Below are 17,457 nucleotides of genomic sequence, written 5' to 3' on the forward strand. Positions count from 1 at the left end.
AACGGGCCTTGAAAATAGTACACGAAGTACGATAAAATTCATCAATGCAATATTTTCCACGTTTCTGAACGCAATTTCAATGCGATCCGTAGGAAGTTATAAGAATAGCTATCTATAATTTATCTCGTGAGTCACGTCAACTCTGAAAACGCGCAATATGTTGAAATAAGATTGTACGTTTTTTTTTGCGATTCGTTTGAGACAGACCAGGTCCTTGGAAAAAATCTACCCTTCGACATTATCATTCTCTATCAAACGGTTGCACATATTCGTATAAATACGAATCCTGCGGCAAGATATTTTCAGATCCGAATACACCGCGGCATGAAATCGGTCAGCCGCAGTTGCGGAGGCCTATTAAAAGTGAATCGCCAATCCTTAAATTAACCACAGCCCAACGGCGGCCTGATGACTGACCCGGTATAAAAATTTGAATTTTTCGCGCAGTGCACGTAGCCACGTTTCAAGTTGAAACATGTGTTACAGGTATGCGTGTGTTTCTACACGTGAGAGTACGCGTCTGTAAGTATGAGCGAATCCGAGTCTAACTAAATATAAATCTAATTCTATTTTTGAGTTGGAAGCGACATGGATTGGATGCACACTATATTCTTGGTGTCTACCGTGGATATTTCAGAATCTGACACAAATATTTAAATTCGCAACGCCCTTCGCGATGACGCTTGTGCCGAGCGCTGAGCGTGTGGCCTAATAACACGCGACGACGGCTACGAGAATGGATTAATTTTAACGTTTCGATGCGACGCTGTTGATTACCAAAAAGTTTATTTCGATTTTAACAACGACACGATCGAAAATGCGTTCGTAGAATTTTCATTCGCAAATTACTACACTGTTGGAAAAATTTTACTAAAGATAATGTTTCAGCAGGTCCACTTTATGTTCGAGTTATTTGTTACATTTCTGCTAGTAAATATGACACAAATTATTGTAATTTTAACATTTTAATTGTAATATCGACATGTCATTTGTAATTTGTACTTTCTTTTTCACTCAGTGATACACTAGAAAATGGTTTAATCAACCAAAAAATCTTAGCGGACCTGTTGGGACATTTTTTTTCTAACTGTGTACCTGCAGTTGACACTCTTTCTGTATATCCTTCCCAATGCATTTTTCTACTACTGTGTGACAGTAATTTTACGTTGATGAATGGCAAGAACTAACTTTAGATGCAGAGCCTGAATTGAGAACACCATTTTCTAAAAATTGAATTACATTTTTATCGTACCATTCACAAAGTAGAGTCTGCTGTGATGCTGAAAATTAGTTGTTCACCGAATTTCAATAAGTTTCTTCAAGCCGTTGAGCAGATATTTCCATCGAGTACTTTTCAAAATTGCGATCTATTACATTTGCGCGAAAACAATTGTGCTCGAGTATTTCATTCTACTCGTTAACTGGCTGCTCGTCTCTGAAACGTTCTATTCTAATCGTTTGAACACAAACTAGACATTGATGTGTAATCAATTACAATGAAAAAAAATCTTTTGATAAAATCCTTCTTGATCGATCGACGATTTCAAAACAAATGTTTGAAAGAAATAGGAAGCCAAATCAACGACAGTTAATTGCGACGCAAAAGGCCGTTTGAATTCGGTTTTACGTACCACTTCGATATACAATAAAAAATTTAACATAATCAGCAACGACTTAATACGGAATCCTTAATATTTCGGTAAAAATTTACTCTTAACGTGACAAAACTGACAGGCATGAGCGCATTGAATAAAACATTCGAATCGGAAAATCATGAACTTCGATGGAAAATAATGTCAATTTTTAACGGCTGTAACAGATATCCTGTTGATCGGAAAAATTCATCCGTGAGACAGGATTAGGACGTAAATAATTGCGCGGCGGCACTTTCTGCCAAGAGTAAACCGCAATCAAATCCGCCATATTTTGGGCAGCGTGCACCCATTTCGAATTGATTTTATAATTCACTTTCGACTATAACGATTGAATACGTTAAAATGTATTCACGAAACGCACAGGGCAATGGACCGCGCGAAGGCTGAATCCTGGATCCCGAATGCTGAGTCCAAAAATAAAATCAATCGTGAATTGCCGATCAGAAATAGTTCCGCTCTAAGCGGAAGTCATGTTCCTAATAGATCGAAAATTCCGCAACGTCCTCCGGGTCTTTTCCGCTCACTGTACAATCGGCGTCGCAATGAGAAGTCACAACAATTCCTCGATGCGGAGAAAAATTTCTCAACTACGCTAGGAAACTCGTGTAAGAAAACGTTCCTCCGTGTACTTTAAACAACGTCTCCGTACACGTTGATCTATAAATCGATCGAGAGCATTTTGAAGAGGAAATACATGTAATAGGATAGTAGGAAAAAATCCGTTTTTGCTGAATTGAAAATTTGACGAAGAAAAGGGAGAGAAAGAAGGAGGCGGGGAATTAGGGGTGAGTTTAGAGTCGAGATCCGGAAACTCGGCATGGATCGGATATCTTCCTATATCGACGGCCTCGAGGATCGTTACAAGTGACTCTGCACAGGATTCACGGAACAACCTTGGCTCACCTATAAGCATGTACTCCGGAAAAGAAGTCACCGTCTACCGGTTAGCGAACAGCTTGTATCGAGAAGCACTGTTTGTGAAAACGCGTCACAGTCCGTTCGTGATTCGTCTTCAGAGGTAAGCCGTAAAGTGTATATAATCGTATTATTATCGCTGGTTGTAATCCCTGTTTCTGTTTTACCACCCCGGTTCTGATTATCGAAGTCTCCCGCGAACGGCCGACGCAGAGATCACGACGAGACTGGCCAGATTGGTCCAGGATGAGCGTCGGGGCGCGGGCGTCGAGACGCTTGCCGCCACATTTATATTTAACTTTGGCATCACTCGACGAAGAAGATCCAGCACCTCCCCCACCAACGACACCCGGCGTCGCGACGCTGCTATTATCTTCGATGAGCCCGCGACGTTGCGTATGAGACATTACGGCTTCGGATCATCGATAAATTAAGTATCTGCGTGCAGAGTGGATTACAAAATGCAACTTACGAACCAACCGAATTAGCCCTTCCATTCTCTCACCACCTCGGCTTCGTCCGTGGTTGAATCTTGCGTTACGATTGATACGAATAACGTTGTTCGACGTGGGATTCAAGGTGACTTGAGAGTACGCGTGGGTTGCGAAAGATGCTTGACAAGTTATTGATGAAAAATAATGAAAAATTCGCTTTGATCTTAAAACGGGAAACCGTTGCAGTTCCCGGGGCAACCGGGAGTGCAGTATAATTGTGGCGGTGACGATTTTAGAAAAATTCATTTCCAGCAATGTATCGAAACTTTTCCAGTAGCTGTATGCCTTTCAAAATTAAACAGAAATTTTTATCCCGCAAAAATTTAAGGCGTCAAGAATATCGTCTGTTCTCATTCACTTTCGTGTAACTTAACAGTGGTTAAAACAATTACCAGACCATGTGATAAGAATTAATCTTTTATTGTGTTTTCCGTGATCTGACTTCGAAAAAACTGGAAAAAAGAACAATTTTTGTTTGAAAAATAATTATTACTTTACTTGTATTGTTTTCGTGACCATATAGATTTCCACGCTTGCTGCGCACACGTAAAAGTAAGTACAACACGACGAAATAGGATGATTTGATTAAATTCTGACGTGCATTATTATACCTAATTGATAAAGAACACAACGTATATCCTCGACCGCGTATTCATTTAAAGATAAACAGTGAATTGAAATACTGGTAGAATTTTAATGGCAAGTCTTGTAACAACAGAATCCAACCCGTCATTTTACTCCAATAAAAGCCCGGAACAATATTGTGGAATTTATCAATTGCCGATTCAACTACACTGTTAAATCAGAAACTTTTAGCCATACATACCTGTACACGATGATATTACATACTAACCATAAGATATAAACTTGAATATAATATTATAATTGAATTAAAGATGCGCTCATATACTATAGCTTATAATTTGGATGACAGGATGATGGGAGTGGAACGTTAATTGGAGCATCGAGCAAAATTCAAAACAAAGCGTTATTTTTCACTTATACATCGTTGAAAACCAGTTATCACTATTGCAGCTTTTTTTTCATTCCATTCCTGGAATAACGCGGGGTCTTTGAATTTTGCACAAATGCTAAATAAGTACACTTTGTGAAACATTGATATACATGTAAAAAAAGTTTACTTTATTAATTTCCTGATCTTTATAATAGGATCGGATAGCAAGATGGTATTAATTATTTCTTTGCGACTGGTCCAGATTTTGCATGGTTGGGATTTCCTTGGTTTGCATGATTATTCAAATCCGCTTTGGTCCCTGCACCGTGATACCCAGCGTCGCGACCGGGGCCAGAGGGTTGATGCTGTGGGTTCTGCTGGCGAGAACGGTTATCGCGTGCATCCTTGTCCATTTTTCTGCAACGATTTGAAGAAAGTCACATAGTTACATACAGTTATCATTTTACATGTTAATAATATAGCTATCGACATCACATGCATAGTCCTTCTAATGTGACTTAATTGTACTTGAATATGCAAGAAACTGATCACCGAAAACATATGAAGTGTACTTTAAGATCCCAACATTAAGAAAAACTTTTCTTGACCTAAAGCCGATCCATTTGCATATTAGTAAATTTCATGCCGGAAACAAAATTTAATTAGCAATTACCTTCCAAGTTTTTTTTCCCGAGACAGGTTACGAGATGCAGTGAACATTCTGGATGCGCACATCAAATTCACTCACTTCAAAATTCTCGGTTGATTTTCAAAAATATCAAGCATTCGTACACGATTCGAAAAATGTTTCAAGCATTCAATTATAGAAACTAGTAATTCGTTTCAATTCAAGATGATTCTCGATTATTTCAATTCAATGTACAGAGTTCCTGTTACTTTAAAGTAATCCACCTAATTCATATAAATTTTTTTTAACCTAACTCCTCATTATTATTCAGATTTTTCCCCACTCAAATCTTATTATTTCAGTTATTTCTCAGTTAATTCCCAATACTTCAGGGTTTAAAATTAATTCACGATCTATTGACACGTTAATTTAACAACTTATTTCCCCCTTGAATTTGCGCATCCGAAAGATACCAATTCACTAAATGTAGTCTTAGAAATATGACCGTCGCGTCGCATGAAAGGCCACGGTTGAAGAATATTTTGACGAACACGTTATAAATTCTATCACGCAGGAAATGGTGCAAAAATTATTTTTTATGGGTAAATGGTAAAATGTTGAACACGTTCAGCACTTGGTTAAACAAGACATTACGAAAGTGTTGAGCTTCAAGTAGGATGATTATGAAACGTACCTGGATTTATTACTGTTGAAAACTGTAGAAAACTTCGGAGATTTCGTCGTACGATTCGCTGTGACTGTTGACTGAAGTCTGTGCCCTCCCGAGAATCGGCAGCCTTTTATATTTCTTAGGGAGTGCGCAAAAGATTGAACAGAGCACGGGGGGGGATTACCCTTGTTCCTCAAATCGGCGGAGAGGCAATTCTGGGAATCACATTATCTGCTTCTACTTCCACCAATTGGTGAACCAAGTGAACCGGAAACACGATGTACGAAATTAAAGGAAACTTATTCCTCTTTTGATTCCGAAAAATAGTGTGCCACTGGAAACCTATTAATGAACATTACTGTAGATGCATACGTAAGATTAATATACCACCAAAAAATTGTCTTATATTTTATTGCAGTGCAGTCGGGTATTCTTTTGGTTTGTTTCGCGACCGGAAGTTCTCAAAGTCACGCAGCCGCAGACGACGCCAACAGATAGACGAAAAGAAGATAGATATAGAAGTTCATCTCTTGGTCTCATCATAAATTCCACAGCTCTGTCGAATCAGTTGAGTTAGTTGTCCACAGCAACGAGAGGTAGAATTTGGGCAGAATCTGCATTATCGATACAGTTGTTTACCGCTCGTTTTTCGAGGTTATGATTTACTACAGTGCGCTTTCATTCTGATTGTGAATACAAATAATAAAAGCTACTCTACAATGGATAAATGATTGAATCGAATTTCTGTAACATAAATTCACATGTTTTGTGGTTGAGTCAGCGGTTAGAAGCGGTTCGTAAAATCCCAAGCCACAGTCATGGCTCAGTCTTATAATCCTTACTACAATGAATATCATCAAAACTTGGAACTGCAACAGAATATAAAGTATAAGAAAAAGTATAGAAAGCTGAAAAGGATCGTCAAAGACACAGTCTTCGTAAGTACGCATCAGGTTTTACCGAAACATCGCTTCGACATGTTCCAAACATTGTCTCTGGATAGAATTCAAATAGTTGATATTAGGTTTGCAGTCGATTCCTCCAATAATGAAAAACGTTGGAAGTCATCTCTGGGAATAGATTTATGTTCAAATTAATATCTAAAAATGTATCTTTTGCGTTTTTAGGAGAATGCCGCACTTTGTGATCAAGTTGCACAAATGCAGGAGAATCTTTTGGTTGTCAAGGAAGAGAGACATTTTTTGCTGCGTAAACTTTACCAACAACAAGGTGAAGTCGATCCTACAATGCTGACAAAATCGCAGACGAACAGCTTTGGATCACCATCTCCAAACCATGAAGGAGTGGCCCCAAAGAAAAGTGTAAAAAAGAGGAACTCTACCGAAGCACTGGGTAAATAGCGATGATCAGGCTTATATTTCGCCGCTCTAGCAGACCTCAGTTTCTCAAATTTTACGAAACTTACTTTTCAGAAACTAAGAGCAAACCAAAGAGGTACTGCAAGGCAATGCGAAGGGTGGTGCAGCTCATACCGCTAGATATTCACGGTCGCCCCGTTTTTCCAATTTCTTTAGGTGATCTGACAGTCTATTCGCTCGGAGAAGTTGTTTCAGATCGCATTGCATACCATACAGAAGATCTTATCTATCCTGTTGGTTATTGCAGCACGAGAATGTTTGCGAGCTTGAGAGATGCTCATACCAAGAGTTTATACACTTGTAAGATTTTAGATGGCGGTTCAAATCCAAGGTACAATAGCACTGTTTTGTTCTTTAGAAGATTTCTTTCCAAAAAACAAAGGTTTCTCAATTTTTCTGTAGATTTTATCAGAAAGCTTATATTACTTGCAGGATAAGCTCAACTATTTCTACACTCATTTCTTTCCAATAAACAGGTTTGAAATAGTTTCGGACAGTGATCCTGATCAGCCTTTAGTTGGCTTGTCACCCGACGAATGCCATTCCAGACTCTTAGCTGCGATTTCTCCTACCCTTTGTTCCATTCCTCCAAGAGGAGCAGATTTCTTCGGTATTTCTCATCCAACCATTCAGAATTTGATACAGAGTTCACCTGGAACACGAAAACTTGCAAACTACAAATCAGTACGTTTTGAGGTATGTATTAATAGAAAATGTAATTTATTTTAGGTATTTGATTGTTAAGTTGTTATAAACCTTCGTTTTATGAACCGCAAATTCAACAAAAGGGCTTACTTTTTTTGAAGAAATACAAACGAGGGTTTCAATTATACAGGTTTACAAGAATCAAAATTCCGATCGAGCATCGAGTCCCATTGCCGAGGAAGAAACAGACCCTGGTCTTGGATTTTCTGCCTTACACAGGACTTTTGCAATTCCTAATGGTTACAGAATTAAAGAGGAACCACCAGATCCCAACTTACTTACGTTCCAAGATTTCCTCATGTGATGTTTACGCTCAGTATTAACAGTGTATGCGAGACTAATAGTGTATTCCATGTTAATTCTAGTTACTCGATTTAATCAAATTGAACAAATCTACAAATGCTAGTGTTACTTGTTGAAACCACGTGTTTGAATAATTTTTCAACCAAATTGAGATTCAATTAATTGTAAAAAGTGATAAACGGCAATGAGAAGAGCCTGCTTGACATATTAAAAGCTACGTAGGAAAAAATTAAATGCGGCGGAAATAATTGTCACAAAAATTTATAATGCATTGTAATGCGCGTAAGTATAAACAAAAAATGTTTTTAACGTTGTATACAAAAAGATTTATTGTACATCAGATTCATAACACGTACGATGGGCCCTGTCTCACATTTGATAAAGATAACATAAAAAGGTATTTATCACAAGTTGATAAACAAAACGATAATAATAGTTTCATTTCAGTTATTTAGCTATAAAATGAAATCCCTGGATTTTATTAAGTTAATATTAAAACGTACTTCACTATACCTGCCAAAAACAAAAATTAATTCTTTGTGCATGATGTCAATAAACGTTGGGCATATTTAGATTTGAGGTAAAAATCAATCTACATCCAATTATGCTGAATTGTTTCATTAGATAGTCTGACGAATATTGAAGCATTTCTATTTATAATAGTCAATTATTTATAACTATATTTATGTCAAATGAAGTAAGTAGATTAAATTTTCGTACTCAATACAGATGATCATTTTTAAAAATCACGAACAAGTTATCTAGGTTGATCTGTTAAATCTGTGTCGAACAGTTTGTCACTTGAATGCTTTTGTACGATTCAAAGTAATGTTGAATATAAAGTAGATTAATTCTTTTAAGGTCAAAATTCATTTCACAATTTCTATATTGTATATATAGAATTCTGTCTCAGAAGGCGTTACTATTATCTAGGTATATGCAAACAGAACCTATTATAGCCAATAACAAGAACACAGCTGCCGAATATGCTATAGTCTACAATATGATTTAAAACCTCTTCATGTCCAACAATTATTGATCAGTCTAATCAGGTGCGAAATCTGATATTTTTGTATTAAGGAACAAGAGATCTCAAAGTCACTAATTAAATCTGTGGAGTTGTCTAGTTGTGTTCCTATTCTTAGCGTTGACTATTGTATCAGCATGCAATCGGAAGAACAACACAGTAAGAAATTACATTCTCAAATATATATACATATTATGTTATTTTACGGGATATGTATTGTTGCAAAAGTTTTTGCCTAAATATCTGCGGCGTAAGTGCTGATTTCTCGTCTCATATTGATTACCTAACTCACAAAGCATCGTTTGCGTTAAGCCATTTTTGAGTATCAGATATTCTCAAGTAAATTCTGATGAAAAATTAAGCTTAGGTTATACTTTAAGTAACGTGAAACCGAAATCTTGGTAGATTATACGATAATTATACCTTGCCTTAAACTGTAAAGCACTATCTGATTGCTGGTTGTTTTTTTTTTCACTAACATTTTTTTCCGCGCACATATACACACACATATACTGAATGTAGCAGGCATACAAAATAATATAGCACTCAGTTCTGTTTTAGGAAATACGTGCTTTGCGTTTTGATACGTAAAAATTGTTATAAAAATCTTATGTGTATACAAATAGACCGAATCTGCGTTTACCAAAGTAATTGATTCGTCCGATAAACTAGCCGTCTCTGAATCAATGTCTACATGTGTACATACATACATTACCTAATTTTTACTGACTAATGTCGTTTTTCTTTAAATATCCTCGAAAAATACAACTAGTTAGGTTATATTTAGTAAGTAAATTACAATTACGTGCACTTACAACTTATTCATACATGTATGTATATATTCAGTGTTATTAATTGTTTGTTGTATAATAACAGTTGCGATAAGTATTCGTTGTATGTACAGCTTAGGGCATATAGTTAGAATGATTCAGACCCCTCCGATATCCCTAGTAATTTTACGACCCACGGTTTTCGATGAACACTGTTGACACTGCCGACCGCACGCCTCAAGTCTTTTTCGAATAGAGAGTCGCAAAATTACTTGGGATATCGAAGAAATCAGAATCAATCTAAGTGTCTATACTTACAGTTGTTATTTAGACACCGCAGAATGAACACTAATTATCAATGCTTTTGCAAGTCACCAGTATATATATGTACGTCACATTGAGTGTCGTCATTCAGTATGTTGATCTTCCACCATGCATACTTACAGAGAGTATACCATGGATAAACTTTCTTACATCCTATCGATTTTTTGTTCAAACTCACTCAATTATCATATTTCAAATATAGTTTTCAATGTTCATCGAAATGAATCGTTAATCGTGTAAAAGCTTACCATGCCCTTGAAAAATAAAATATAATTTGTGACAGGGTTGGTGGATACTAAAATTTTCGACTCGTTTAACTAATTAAACAGAAGTAATGGGTATTTAAATTATCTTCAATGTTGGTACATTATATGATAATGTGAAATAAAATTCTGAATCTATGCTCTAAATTAAAAGTCTTATAATTGTAAGACGTTAACTGAAGCTGAAATATCCTAAAAAAATTGAATTTTTATCATTGTAATTGCTGGTTGATCTCGTACAGTGATAATTAGTGCTCAGCTAATAGATAGCTGCTTTTCAATGCGACAGTGCAGTAAATAGCAATAAGCTTGTTACGATGTTGTTGCTTCCGTATTTCACTCGTGCATACTTGAAATAGCAGCATTTGGAGTACCGTGCAATTGTCACCGTCTGGTCGCAGGCCGGATAGTTTTATTGAATAGAGTATTCGCAATGGCAATGACTGGTGAAAAGAGCTTGAGCGGATAATCACTGCAACAATCAAAAAACATGTGACTAGGTAAACTAGCAAAACATAAAAATTTCGTCTTAACATAACTTCAGATGTGCAGTCTGGAATAGTTTCCTGCTACGTTTACCTAAGCTTAAAAAAATACCATCAAACCAAGAGTAACAAACATCAATGAAGTAGTAACATTTGTATTATATTTACCAGACTCCAGTCACTGGATCTGCTTCATTTCCACTGATTATGAACAGTGGAAATAAAATGGAGAAGACGCACCCGCTAAAAACAATTATATCAAATGCATTTAAATGACGAAATTTGTAACATGAATAGATTTGATTCAAGATAAATCCAATAAACGTAAGAAAAACAAAAAGCCTTCAACAATTCTTCATGGACAGTCAATCGTACCTTATAACATATGAGTTTGGAAGCTGTGTCAAAACGGCTAGTGGAAGTCCAAATCCAATAAAATAAGGCCAATTTCCCTCAATGAAGGTCAGTCGCCTGTGCAGTTCCCAGCCCATGTTAAACCACTTGTACTCAAAGGCATACAAGGCGTAGAGGAGGCACATATGCACAAGAGCTAGAAGATCGCCTACAGGCGGAAGAGGCACTCGCGACACCAGCATTCCTTGCCCCAGGAAAAGTGCCTGAACCAAAACGCTGAACAGCATGTCAGCCACCAGCTTACTTACACTTGATAACAAGTGGGGCCTGCCCTGCCTGTATCTGTACGCACTATCGGCTATATCCTGAAATGAAAGTAAAATCTGTCACTCATTTGCCAGTACATTTCAAAAATTCGTTTATTGTGTCACTTATTTTGAAAATCATCATTCTGCACCGAGATTTGTTTCGTGAGTTAAATTTCAGCTTCAATCTAACCTTTTCACAACAAGTGACTGAGAATGATATAGTTTCATAACAGAAATTGCAAAATGCATTACACATACCTGAAACCATAAGCTATTCACTATCCTACTGAGTAAAAAAAGTGGTAGCACCCATATAGTGCCGAATGTTAGGGAAAGAAAAGGCTTCATCCAAGACCAAATCATGATGCCCATTCCAGAAGAGTCACCGAACATAATAGTTAGTAGATATTTGAGGGACGGCAGCACTCCGCATTCAAAAATGAAAATACTGGCCCAAAAGACTCCGCCGTTAAGTGCGCAACACTGTATTGTTCTTTTGAGGACCTTTGATTCCCTGAAACAATGATCGTACGAATTAAAGTAAAACCTATAATTGTATTATCTCGAAACATATTATTTGCGATATTTACTGTGTTAGTAATCTGTTTTACAGAATTTTCAAGGTACTTTGGCTGATAAATTGAATTCAAGGTTCAAACAACGTGACTTTAATTCATTGACCAACGTACTGTTGGTGTTTTGGCTGCTTGCTCGATTCTCGTTTCTGTAGTCCGGAATCTCTCCTCAGCGGAGGATTTCTGAGTGCCCTCTCATTGATCTGTTTGTCCATGTAAAATAAAACCAGAGCACCTTTCAAACTGTCCATAAAACCTCGGCACATCGCTCGTACTATACCCTGTGAGAAAAAAATAATTACCCATGACAAAAAAATGTGAGCTATGACAATGAATGTTATTTGTAAAATAGTAACCAAACTACTTTTCATCACAGCTTCAGTTGCAACTAACAGAGGAATTCGCATATTTTAAAAATTATTATTATTATTTACAGTCAACTTTCAAAAATCTAATTTAAAATAAATCCAGCCATTTCGGGTGATGGGTACATAATATCTTGGATCCCGCTTTACCATTTTAGCAAATCTTTTAACTGTAAACTGTAACATGAACAAGCAGGTAAATATTTTGCAAATTTCACGGGTATTTCTATTTGTTCAATATTTTGTAACTATGAAGAAGAGAAAGAAAACAACAAAACAAATTTTTGTCCTTTTCAGGATAATGCAATTCATGCCTCCAGACTGAAAATTCAATTTCGATTCATGCGTGCATTATAATGAATAGCAAATGCTTCAGCTGTATTTGGTGGAAATTTAAGCTGGGCAAAGAGTGACGAATAAACGGCTAATCAAAGTAAGGAAATAGAAGGTATAAAAATGTTTGACAACAAAGGAATGGGCTACATTCGTTGACTAAATGTGTGAGGAATGTGTAAAGGTAAAGGCAAGGAACAGAGGTTAGTAAAGAATTTCGGCCCGCTAATAAGAGGAAGGGAAATTACATAAAACATATGCGTAAAATATTCTTGCAATGAGGTAATTGTTAGATAGCTAGGTATTAATAGAAAACGATATAAGGTTAGTGTAGCGGTGAACGTGTAATTACGGATAAACGAAGTATCATTTTCCAATGAAAAATGCATGGATAAACGCGGGAAGATTATGTGTAATTACCGTCATGTTGTCCATGTCTCATCACACTGTTGTCCACCTTTAATAAAATAATAAATAACGCTAATATTTTTGATCACGTCTAGCCAGTAGACATTTTCGATACGACATCTGTGCGGGGAGATCGATAGTTCAAAGTACAACGGAACGATCATTTCATTTTGAACTCGACCTGAGTTGGTTAGTTTTACACGCGTGAAACAGGTTACAGTATTTTTGTATTTTTCGTTTCTTCCTGCAATTTAACGCTGAAATATAATGTTTCAAAAATTTATCGATGGTGGTGGTGGTGCCGAAATAGATAATTTAGAAAACAACGTGTTCGAATATTCCGCTTCCTATTAACCTTGTGACGCAGTGCGAGATAACGACATTTAAAGGAGTCGATACTGACATCGAGTATCGACTCGACGAAGAAGAGAAGCCGCCGTCAGCTGTGTTTGACAGGTGAAACAGGCAACATAACCTATTCGAGTCGAGTTCAGTCAATCTTTCACGTTTATCATGGTAATATACGGCGTGTATATTGTTTCCAAATCCGGGGGATTGATATTCAACCATGACCACAACGTTCCCAAAGTAGAAACTGAAAGGACGTTTACATATCCGTTGGATATTCAGTTAAATTATGAAAATAAAAAGATTGTTGTTGCCTTTGGTCAAAAGGATGGTATCAAAGGTGGGATTCTAATATTTATTATCTCCAAAGTCTCCATGTTTTCTCTTTGATTTTCGAATCATTTCGCACTTTCTCGATAATAATTTTACACTCTGAGCTCGCGCTGTTGCTGTGTTTTAAATTCTTGTAATGTTTACTAAAGTGAGAATTTTTATCACAATGCACCTGTTGAAGGCAAAGCTATATTCTTTCGTTACACATACCTATATTCTGCAGTGTACACGCAGTATTTATCGAATGAAATTAATTATCTTCTTGATTTCACAGAACATATTTGGTTTCTGTAATTTTACTACTTATAACCTATCCAGTACGGAAAGCAAAGTCGATTTTACAGCGATCTGTATGAAGCGTGGTATGAGAATAAACTCAGTCGGTCAAGTAAGGAGTGTAGCCTGTTATTGAGTTACTGATAACGTTGTCGATTACAGGAAAAAATCACAGAAATTTTCCGCTATCAATAATCCATTGATCTGGCTAGTTGTCTGTTTGATTTTATATACGGCTATCAAGGTGTAAATAAAATCAGCACTACAAGTACTGATTTATGTCAATAATGAAATGACCTGATATTGATTTAAATAATATTCAGTTGCTAAGAAAAACATAATGTTCACTAAACATTGATTTGCATTATCCGGCTGTCCTATTTCGTCTGAATATTTTTCACTAAATTTTATCCCTTACAATTGCAGTGGGTCATGTATTGACTTCGGTAAATAAAAATCCAGTGAATGGCCGGGAGTTGGATGATGGAAGAGACGTTTTGGACATGTTGTCCAATGCCGAGAATTTTCCTATACTGCTAAAATTTAGTAGATCAAAAATGACGACGAACGAGAAAATCTTCCTGGCCTCCATGTTCTACCCGTTGTTTGCCATTGCAAGTCAGCTCAGTCCGGAACCAAAGTGTTCTGGAATAGAAGTCTTGGAAGCTGACACCTTCCGTTTATACTGTTATCAAACGTTAACCGGAGTGAAATTCATGGTAGTAGCTGAACCCACCCAGGCTGGAATGGATATTTTGCTGAAACGAGTCTACGAACTTTACGCCGATTATGCACTCAAGAATCCATTCTATTCTCTAGAAATGCCGATAAGATGCGAACTCTTTGAAACACATCTTCAAACTTTATTAGAGACGGTAGAAAAATCAGGCATAAGCAACGTGTAAAATCATTATTGAAAAAATTTCTTAAAGATTTATCAATTAAGATATCAGGTGCAGTGAACATGATCCTGTTGAGCAATAGTATTCCTCAAACTCCAGGTTAATTTGGTACATGCAACACACCATAGCGAATAAGCTAAGATCTGCCTTGGAGGTAAAGAAAAAAACAGAACAAACGTTTATCATTCATCCGACGTTATTGTACAGTAAAAAGTATTTATAATAAACTATATGTATAAATAAGACATAGTATCATGTACAAATGGAATAAGCCCTTACTTGTAATAAATTGACGTACATTAATATGGTAACTTATAGAGATTTTACATCTCACTGATTTAATCAGAATTCCATAGAATGCAAGTTTGATATATTAAATACAAGTAAAATTATCTAGATTTAAAGTCTGCTGCACCGAGACTGTAACAGTTCGTTAGAAGCCGAGTGTATCTCGCACACGTGTCGAGCCGTTAAACGGCGTCGAAACGATTTGCTGGAGTGCGATCCTCTGGAATTTATAAGCTTGAGAGAGAATGAAGATCGGTTCAGTGGCCAATGAGTATCGGCGGTTACCGGTTGCCCACTCATGGGCAAGGTATGCGGCAGCTATGCAGGTGAACGGAGAGATGCGACGCCGTTGAGACCATGCATATACACCGCGCAGACAACCAGGTCTAATTTTGGGGTCACTGACCCGAAATTATAAAATATTCGGGACGATCGAAATCCACCCGATGCTCCCCGCATTCCATAGCGCGTACACCCCTGAAACGAGGTGAACCGCTCTGTGATTATTAATGTGAAAAGCCTCGATCAAAGGACGAATTTTAAATCAGTTCTGCGATTTTTAATTCCAGAAGTACCTGGTCCAGTCATAGAGTAATCACAGATTCATGATCGTTCACACGTAACGGTGTAAAAAAAGGTCCGAGATTCGCAGGGCTGTAAACGGATTACGAAACATGAGATATGAACCGCGACGAAAACACTGCAGGTATAATAAACGGTGCAGGTATGTGAGACACATTATACATCGGAACCTGCGTTAGCTTCCTATATGCCAACCCACCACCTCTTCGCCTTTTATTTCATAGTCAGGATGCGAGCAGGTACGTGACGTCACTCAGCAGGCGCGCCGTTTTCTTCAACAGATTCCGAGGAATCTGTTCAGCTATTTGTTAGGTTCGTACCGTGGCACTCGCTTTAACCAGTCGCTGTAATTCGTACCGTTTCAGAACACTGGCTGGGCTTACGGGAATAGAGCCTTCAGGAGATGACTTAATTAAACGGGTCGTGTAAATGTGCGAAAAAAAAGAGGATACTCTTAACAAGCATCGGCGTCTTAAGAGGAATGTGAATTGCACGATCGAGGTCTAATTTAAACGCTCGTAACGGCCTGGTAGATGAAAAATTCCTTCGCGGTTTATAGGCCTCAAGGTCAAATTCGTACAAAATTTCGCCCGACTATTAACAGGAATAAATTACGCATGCGATTGTAGTATTTGCGAGGACACAGGATTTATGTCCGCATCACAATTTTTCTGGTTAATGATTACTAATATTATCGTTGCCGGGGTTGACTCATCGATTGATAATTATCGTTAGAACGGCGTGAGACATTGTAAGGACGACGAGTATCGTGCGGTGAGTCACTCGGCGCCTAAAAGATGATTCTCACGCTGTAACGGTTAGTTAATGTGTCGCCTCGGTTGCCTGACCACAGGCGCCGCGTCACATTTATCCGCGGTTAGTCGCCCTCCCCCCCCCCCCCCCCCCCCGGCCGCAATTTGTTCCACAAATCATTCCCTTAACGAGGATCACTCGACACGAAAATCCACATTCCTCGCAACTGGCTACTTTCGTTAATCTTGAGCTAATGACGTAACAACAACTAGACATACGAAAATAAAATATTTTTTCAGCGAACCCGATTAGTAAAAACAATTCTAATTTTATCGACACCGCAGCTTTACGCCGGTGTCGAATTGAAACCTATGCGACGATACTTGTTGTTCAGCGAGAGTTATTTCTAAGATAAAAAATAAAACGCTACGTTTTTGGGTACGACTACTCCATTCAACCGAAAACACGACCAGCTGTAATGTAACGTTTTTACGATTTGGCGCGGGCGTCCTTCCTGCTTTCCAGGAAGCCCGACAATTCGTTGGCACAGTTTTTAAGATTCTAGTTGGACGATCCATTCAATTGACATACGCTACGCGATCTCTTTGCCGCGTCATAAAATTTTCCTGTAACTCGACTCGTCAGCAGGGATCGTGGTTCAAAATTCATCGTCGCCTAGTAGCGTGGGGCAGTCTCGACGTAACGAAGGCCGCGTCGCGACGCCTGTCGCCCATATTTCATTAATTGTAAGATGACTAACTCTCCCACGAATACGACGAACGCAGACACTGTCCGAGGCTTGCATTCAACATGGTTTTCGGACGACTGCTCGTCGCGTACGCACGAGTATCGGGCGATATCGTCCGCCCGCCGTTGCGGCGGGACGCAGCGGAAACCGGCCGCTACATCGAAACGGTAAAACGTAAAACCACATCCGCCCCCGCCATACGCGTGTACCCAAATCAATGGACCGGAAGGTAGGTGTTTATTTTTGTAACATTGCAGAAGCCAGTGATTAGCCGGGAGAAACTTTCGGCGTGTACATTATGCGGAGGAGTG

General features: G+C 38.0%; 4 protein-coding genes across 4 annotated transcripts in view; 2 read left to right on the forward strand and 2 right to left on the reverse strand.

Moving 5' to 3' along the window:
* The window catches only part of LOC124179261 (nesprin-1), a 136,964-nt gene extending 134,178 nt beyond the window's left edge, over nucleotides 1-2,786 (reverse strand). Inside the window, exon 1 of the mRNA XM_046563496.1 lies at nucleotides 2,559-2,786. The gene's annotated coding sequence lies outside the window, so the exon portion shown is untranslated. The remainder of the gene's footprint in view (nucleotides 1-2,558) is intronic.
* A 2,988-nt stretch (nucleotides 2,787-5,774) lies between these two features.
* On the forward strand, nucleotides 5,775-9,075 carry LOC124178176 (transforming growth factor beta regulator 1). The gene is made up of 5 exons (XM_046561389.1): nucleotides 5,775-6,255; nucleotides 6,445-6,670; nucleotides 6,751-7,027; nucleotides 7,173-7,392; nucleotides 7,532-9,075. Exons 1-5 carry the CDS (start codon nucleotides 6,136-6,138, stop codon nucleotides 7,703-7,705), a joined length of 1,017 nt encoding a protein of 338 aa, XP_046417345.1. The 5' UTR covers nucleotides 5,775-6,135; the 3' UTR covers nucleotides 7,706-9,075.
* Nucleotides 9,076-9,115: 40 nt separating this feature from the next.
* LOC124178177 (etoposide-induced protein 2.4 homolog) lies at nucleotides 9,116-13,072 on the reverse strand. Its single transcript, XM_046561391.1, has 6 exons — nucleotides 12,929-13,072; nucleotides 11,925-12,091; nucleotides 11,494-11,749; nucleotides 10,949-11,292; nucleotides 10,742-10,816; nucleotides 9,116-10,560 (listed from the first exon to the last, which is right to left on the reverse strand). The coding sequence occupies exons 1-6, from the start codon at nucleotides 12,941-12,943 to the stop codon at nucleotides 10,473-10,475; spliced, it is 945 nt and encodes a 314-aa protein (XP_046417347.1). The 5' UTR covers nucleotides 12,944-13,072; the 3' UTR covers nucleotides 9,116-10,472.
* A 258-nt stretch (nucleotides 13,073-13,330) lies between these two features.
* Nucleotides 13,331-15,090, forward strand: LOC124178179 (trafficking protein particle complex subunit 4). The gene is made up of 2 exons (XM_046561400.1): nucleotides 13,331-13,604; nucleotides 14,300-15,090. The coding sequence occupies exons 1-2, from the start codon at nucleotides 13,430-13,432 to the stop codon at nucleotides 14,776-14,778; spliced, it is 654 nt and encodes a 217-aa protein (XP_046417356.1). The 5' UTR covers nucleotides 13,331-13,429; the 3' UTR covers nucleotides 14,779-15,090.
* The last annotated feature ends 2,367 nt before the right edge of the window (nucleotides 15,091-17,457 follow it).

The sequence above is a fragment of the Neodiprion fabricii genome, chromosome 3 (genome assembly GCF_021155785.1).
Source record: "Neodiprion fabricii isolate iyNeoFabr1 chromosome 3, iyNeoFabr1.1, whole genome shotgun sequence".
In the NCBI taxonomy this organism is placed as follows: domain Eukaryota; kingdom Metazoa; phylum Arthropoda; class Insecta; order Hymenoptera; family Diprionidae; genus Neodiprion; species Neodiprion fabricii.

Bases quoted from the DNA above. Each gene is read 5' to 3' on its own strand.
- LOC124178176 (XM_046561389.1), top strand. From the start codon at position 6,136: ATGGCTCAGTCTTATAATCCTTACTACAATGAATATCATCAAAACTTG. The intron at 6,256-6,444 runs GTAAGTACGCAT...TTGCGTTTTTAG, and splicing joins TCGTCAAAGACACAGTCTTC to GAGAATGCCGCACTTTGTGA. The intron at 7,028-7,172 runs GTACAATAGCAC...TCCAATAAACAG, and splicing joins GATGGCGGTTCAAATCCAAG to GTTTGAAATAGTTTCGGACA.
- LOC124178177 (XM_046561391.1), bottom strand. The intron at 11,750-11,924 runs GTACGTTGGTCA...TCATTGTTTCAG, and splicing joins AAGCAGCCAAAACACCAACA to GGAATCAAAGGTCCTCAAAA. The intron at 10,561-10,741 runs GTAAATATAATA...TGATTGTTGCAG, and splicing joins GATCCAGTGACTGGAGTCTG to TGATTATCCGCTCAAGCTCT.
- LOC124178179 (XM_046561400.1), top strand. From the start codon at position 13,430: ATGGTAATATACGGCGTGTATATTGTTTCCAAATCCGGGGGATTGATA. The intron at 13,605-14,299 runs GTGGGATTCTAA...TTACAATTGCAG, and splicing joins TCAAAAGGATGGTATCAAAG to TGGGTCATGTATTGACTTCG.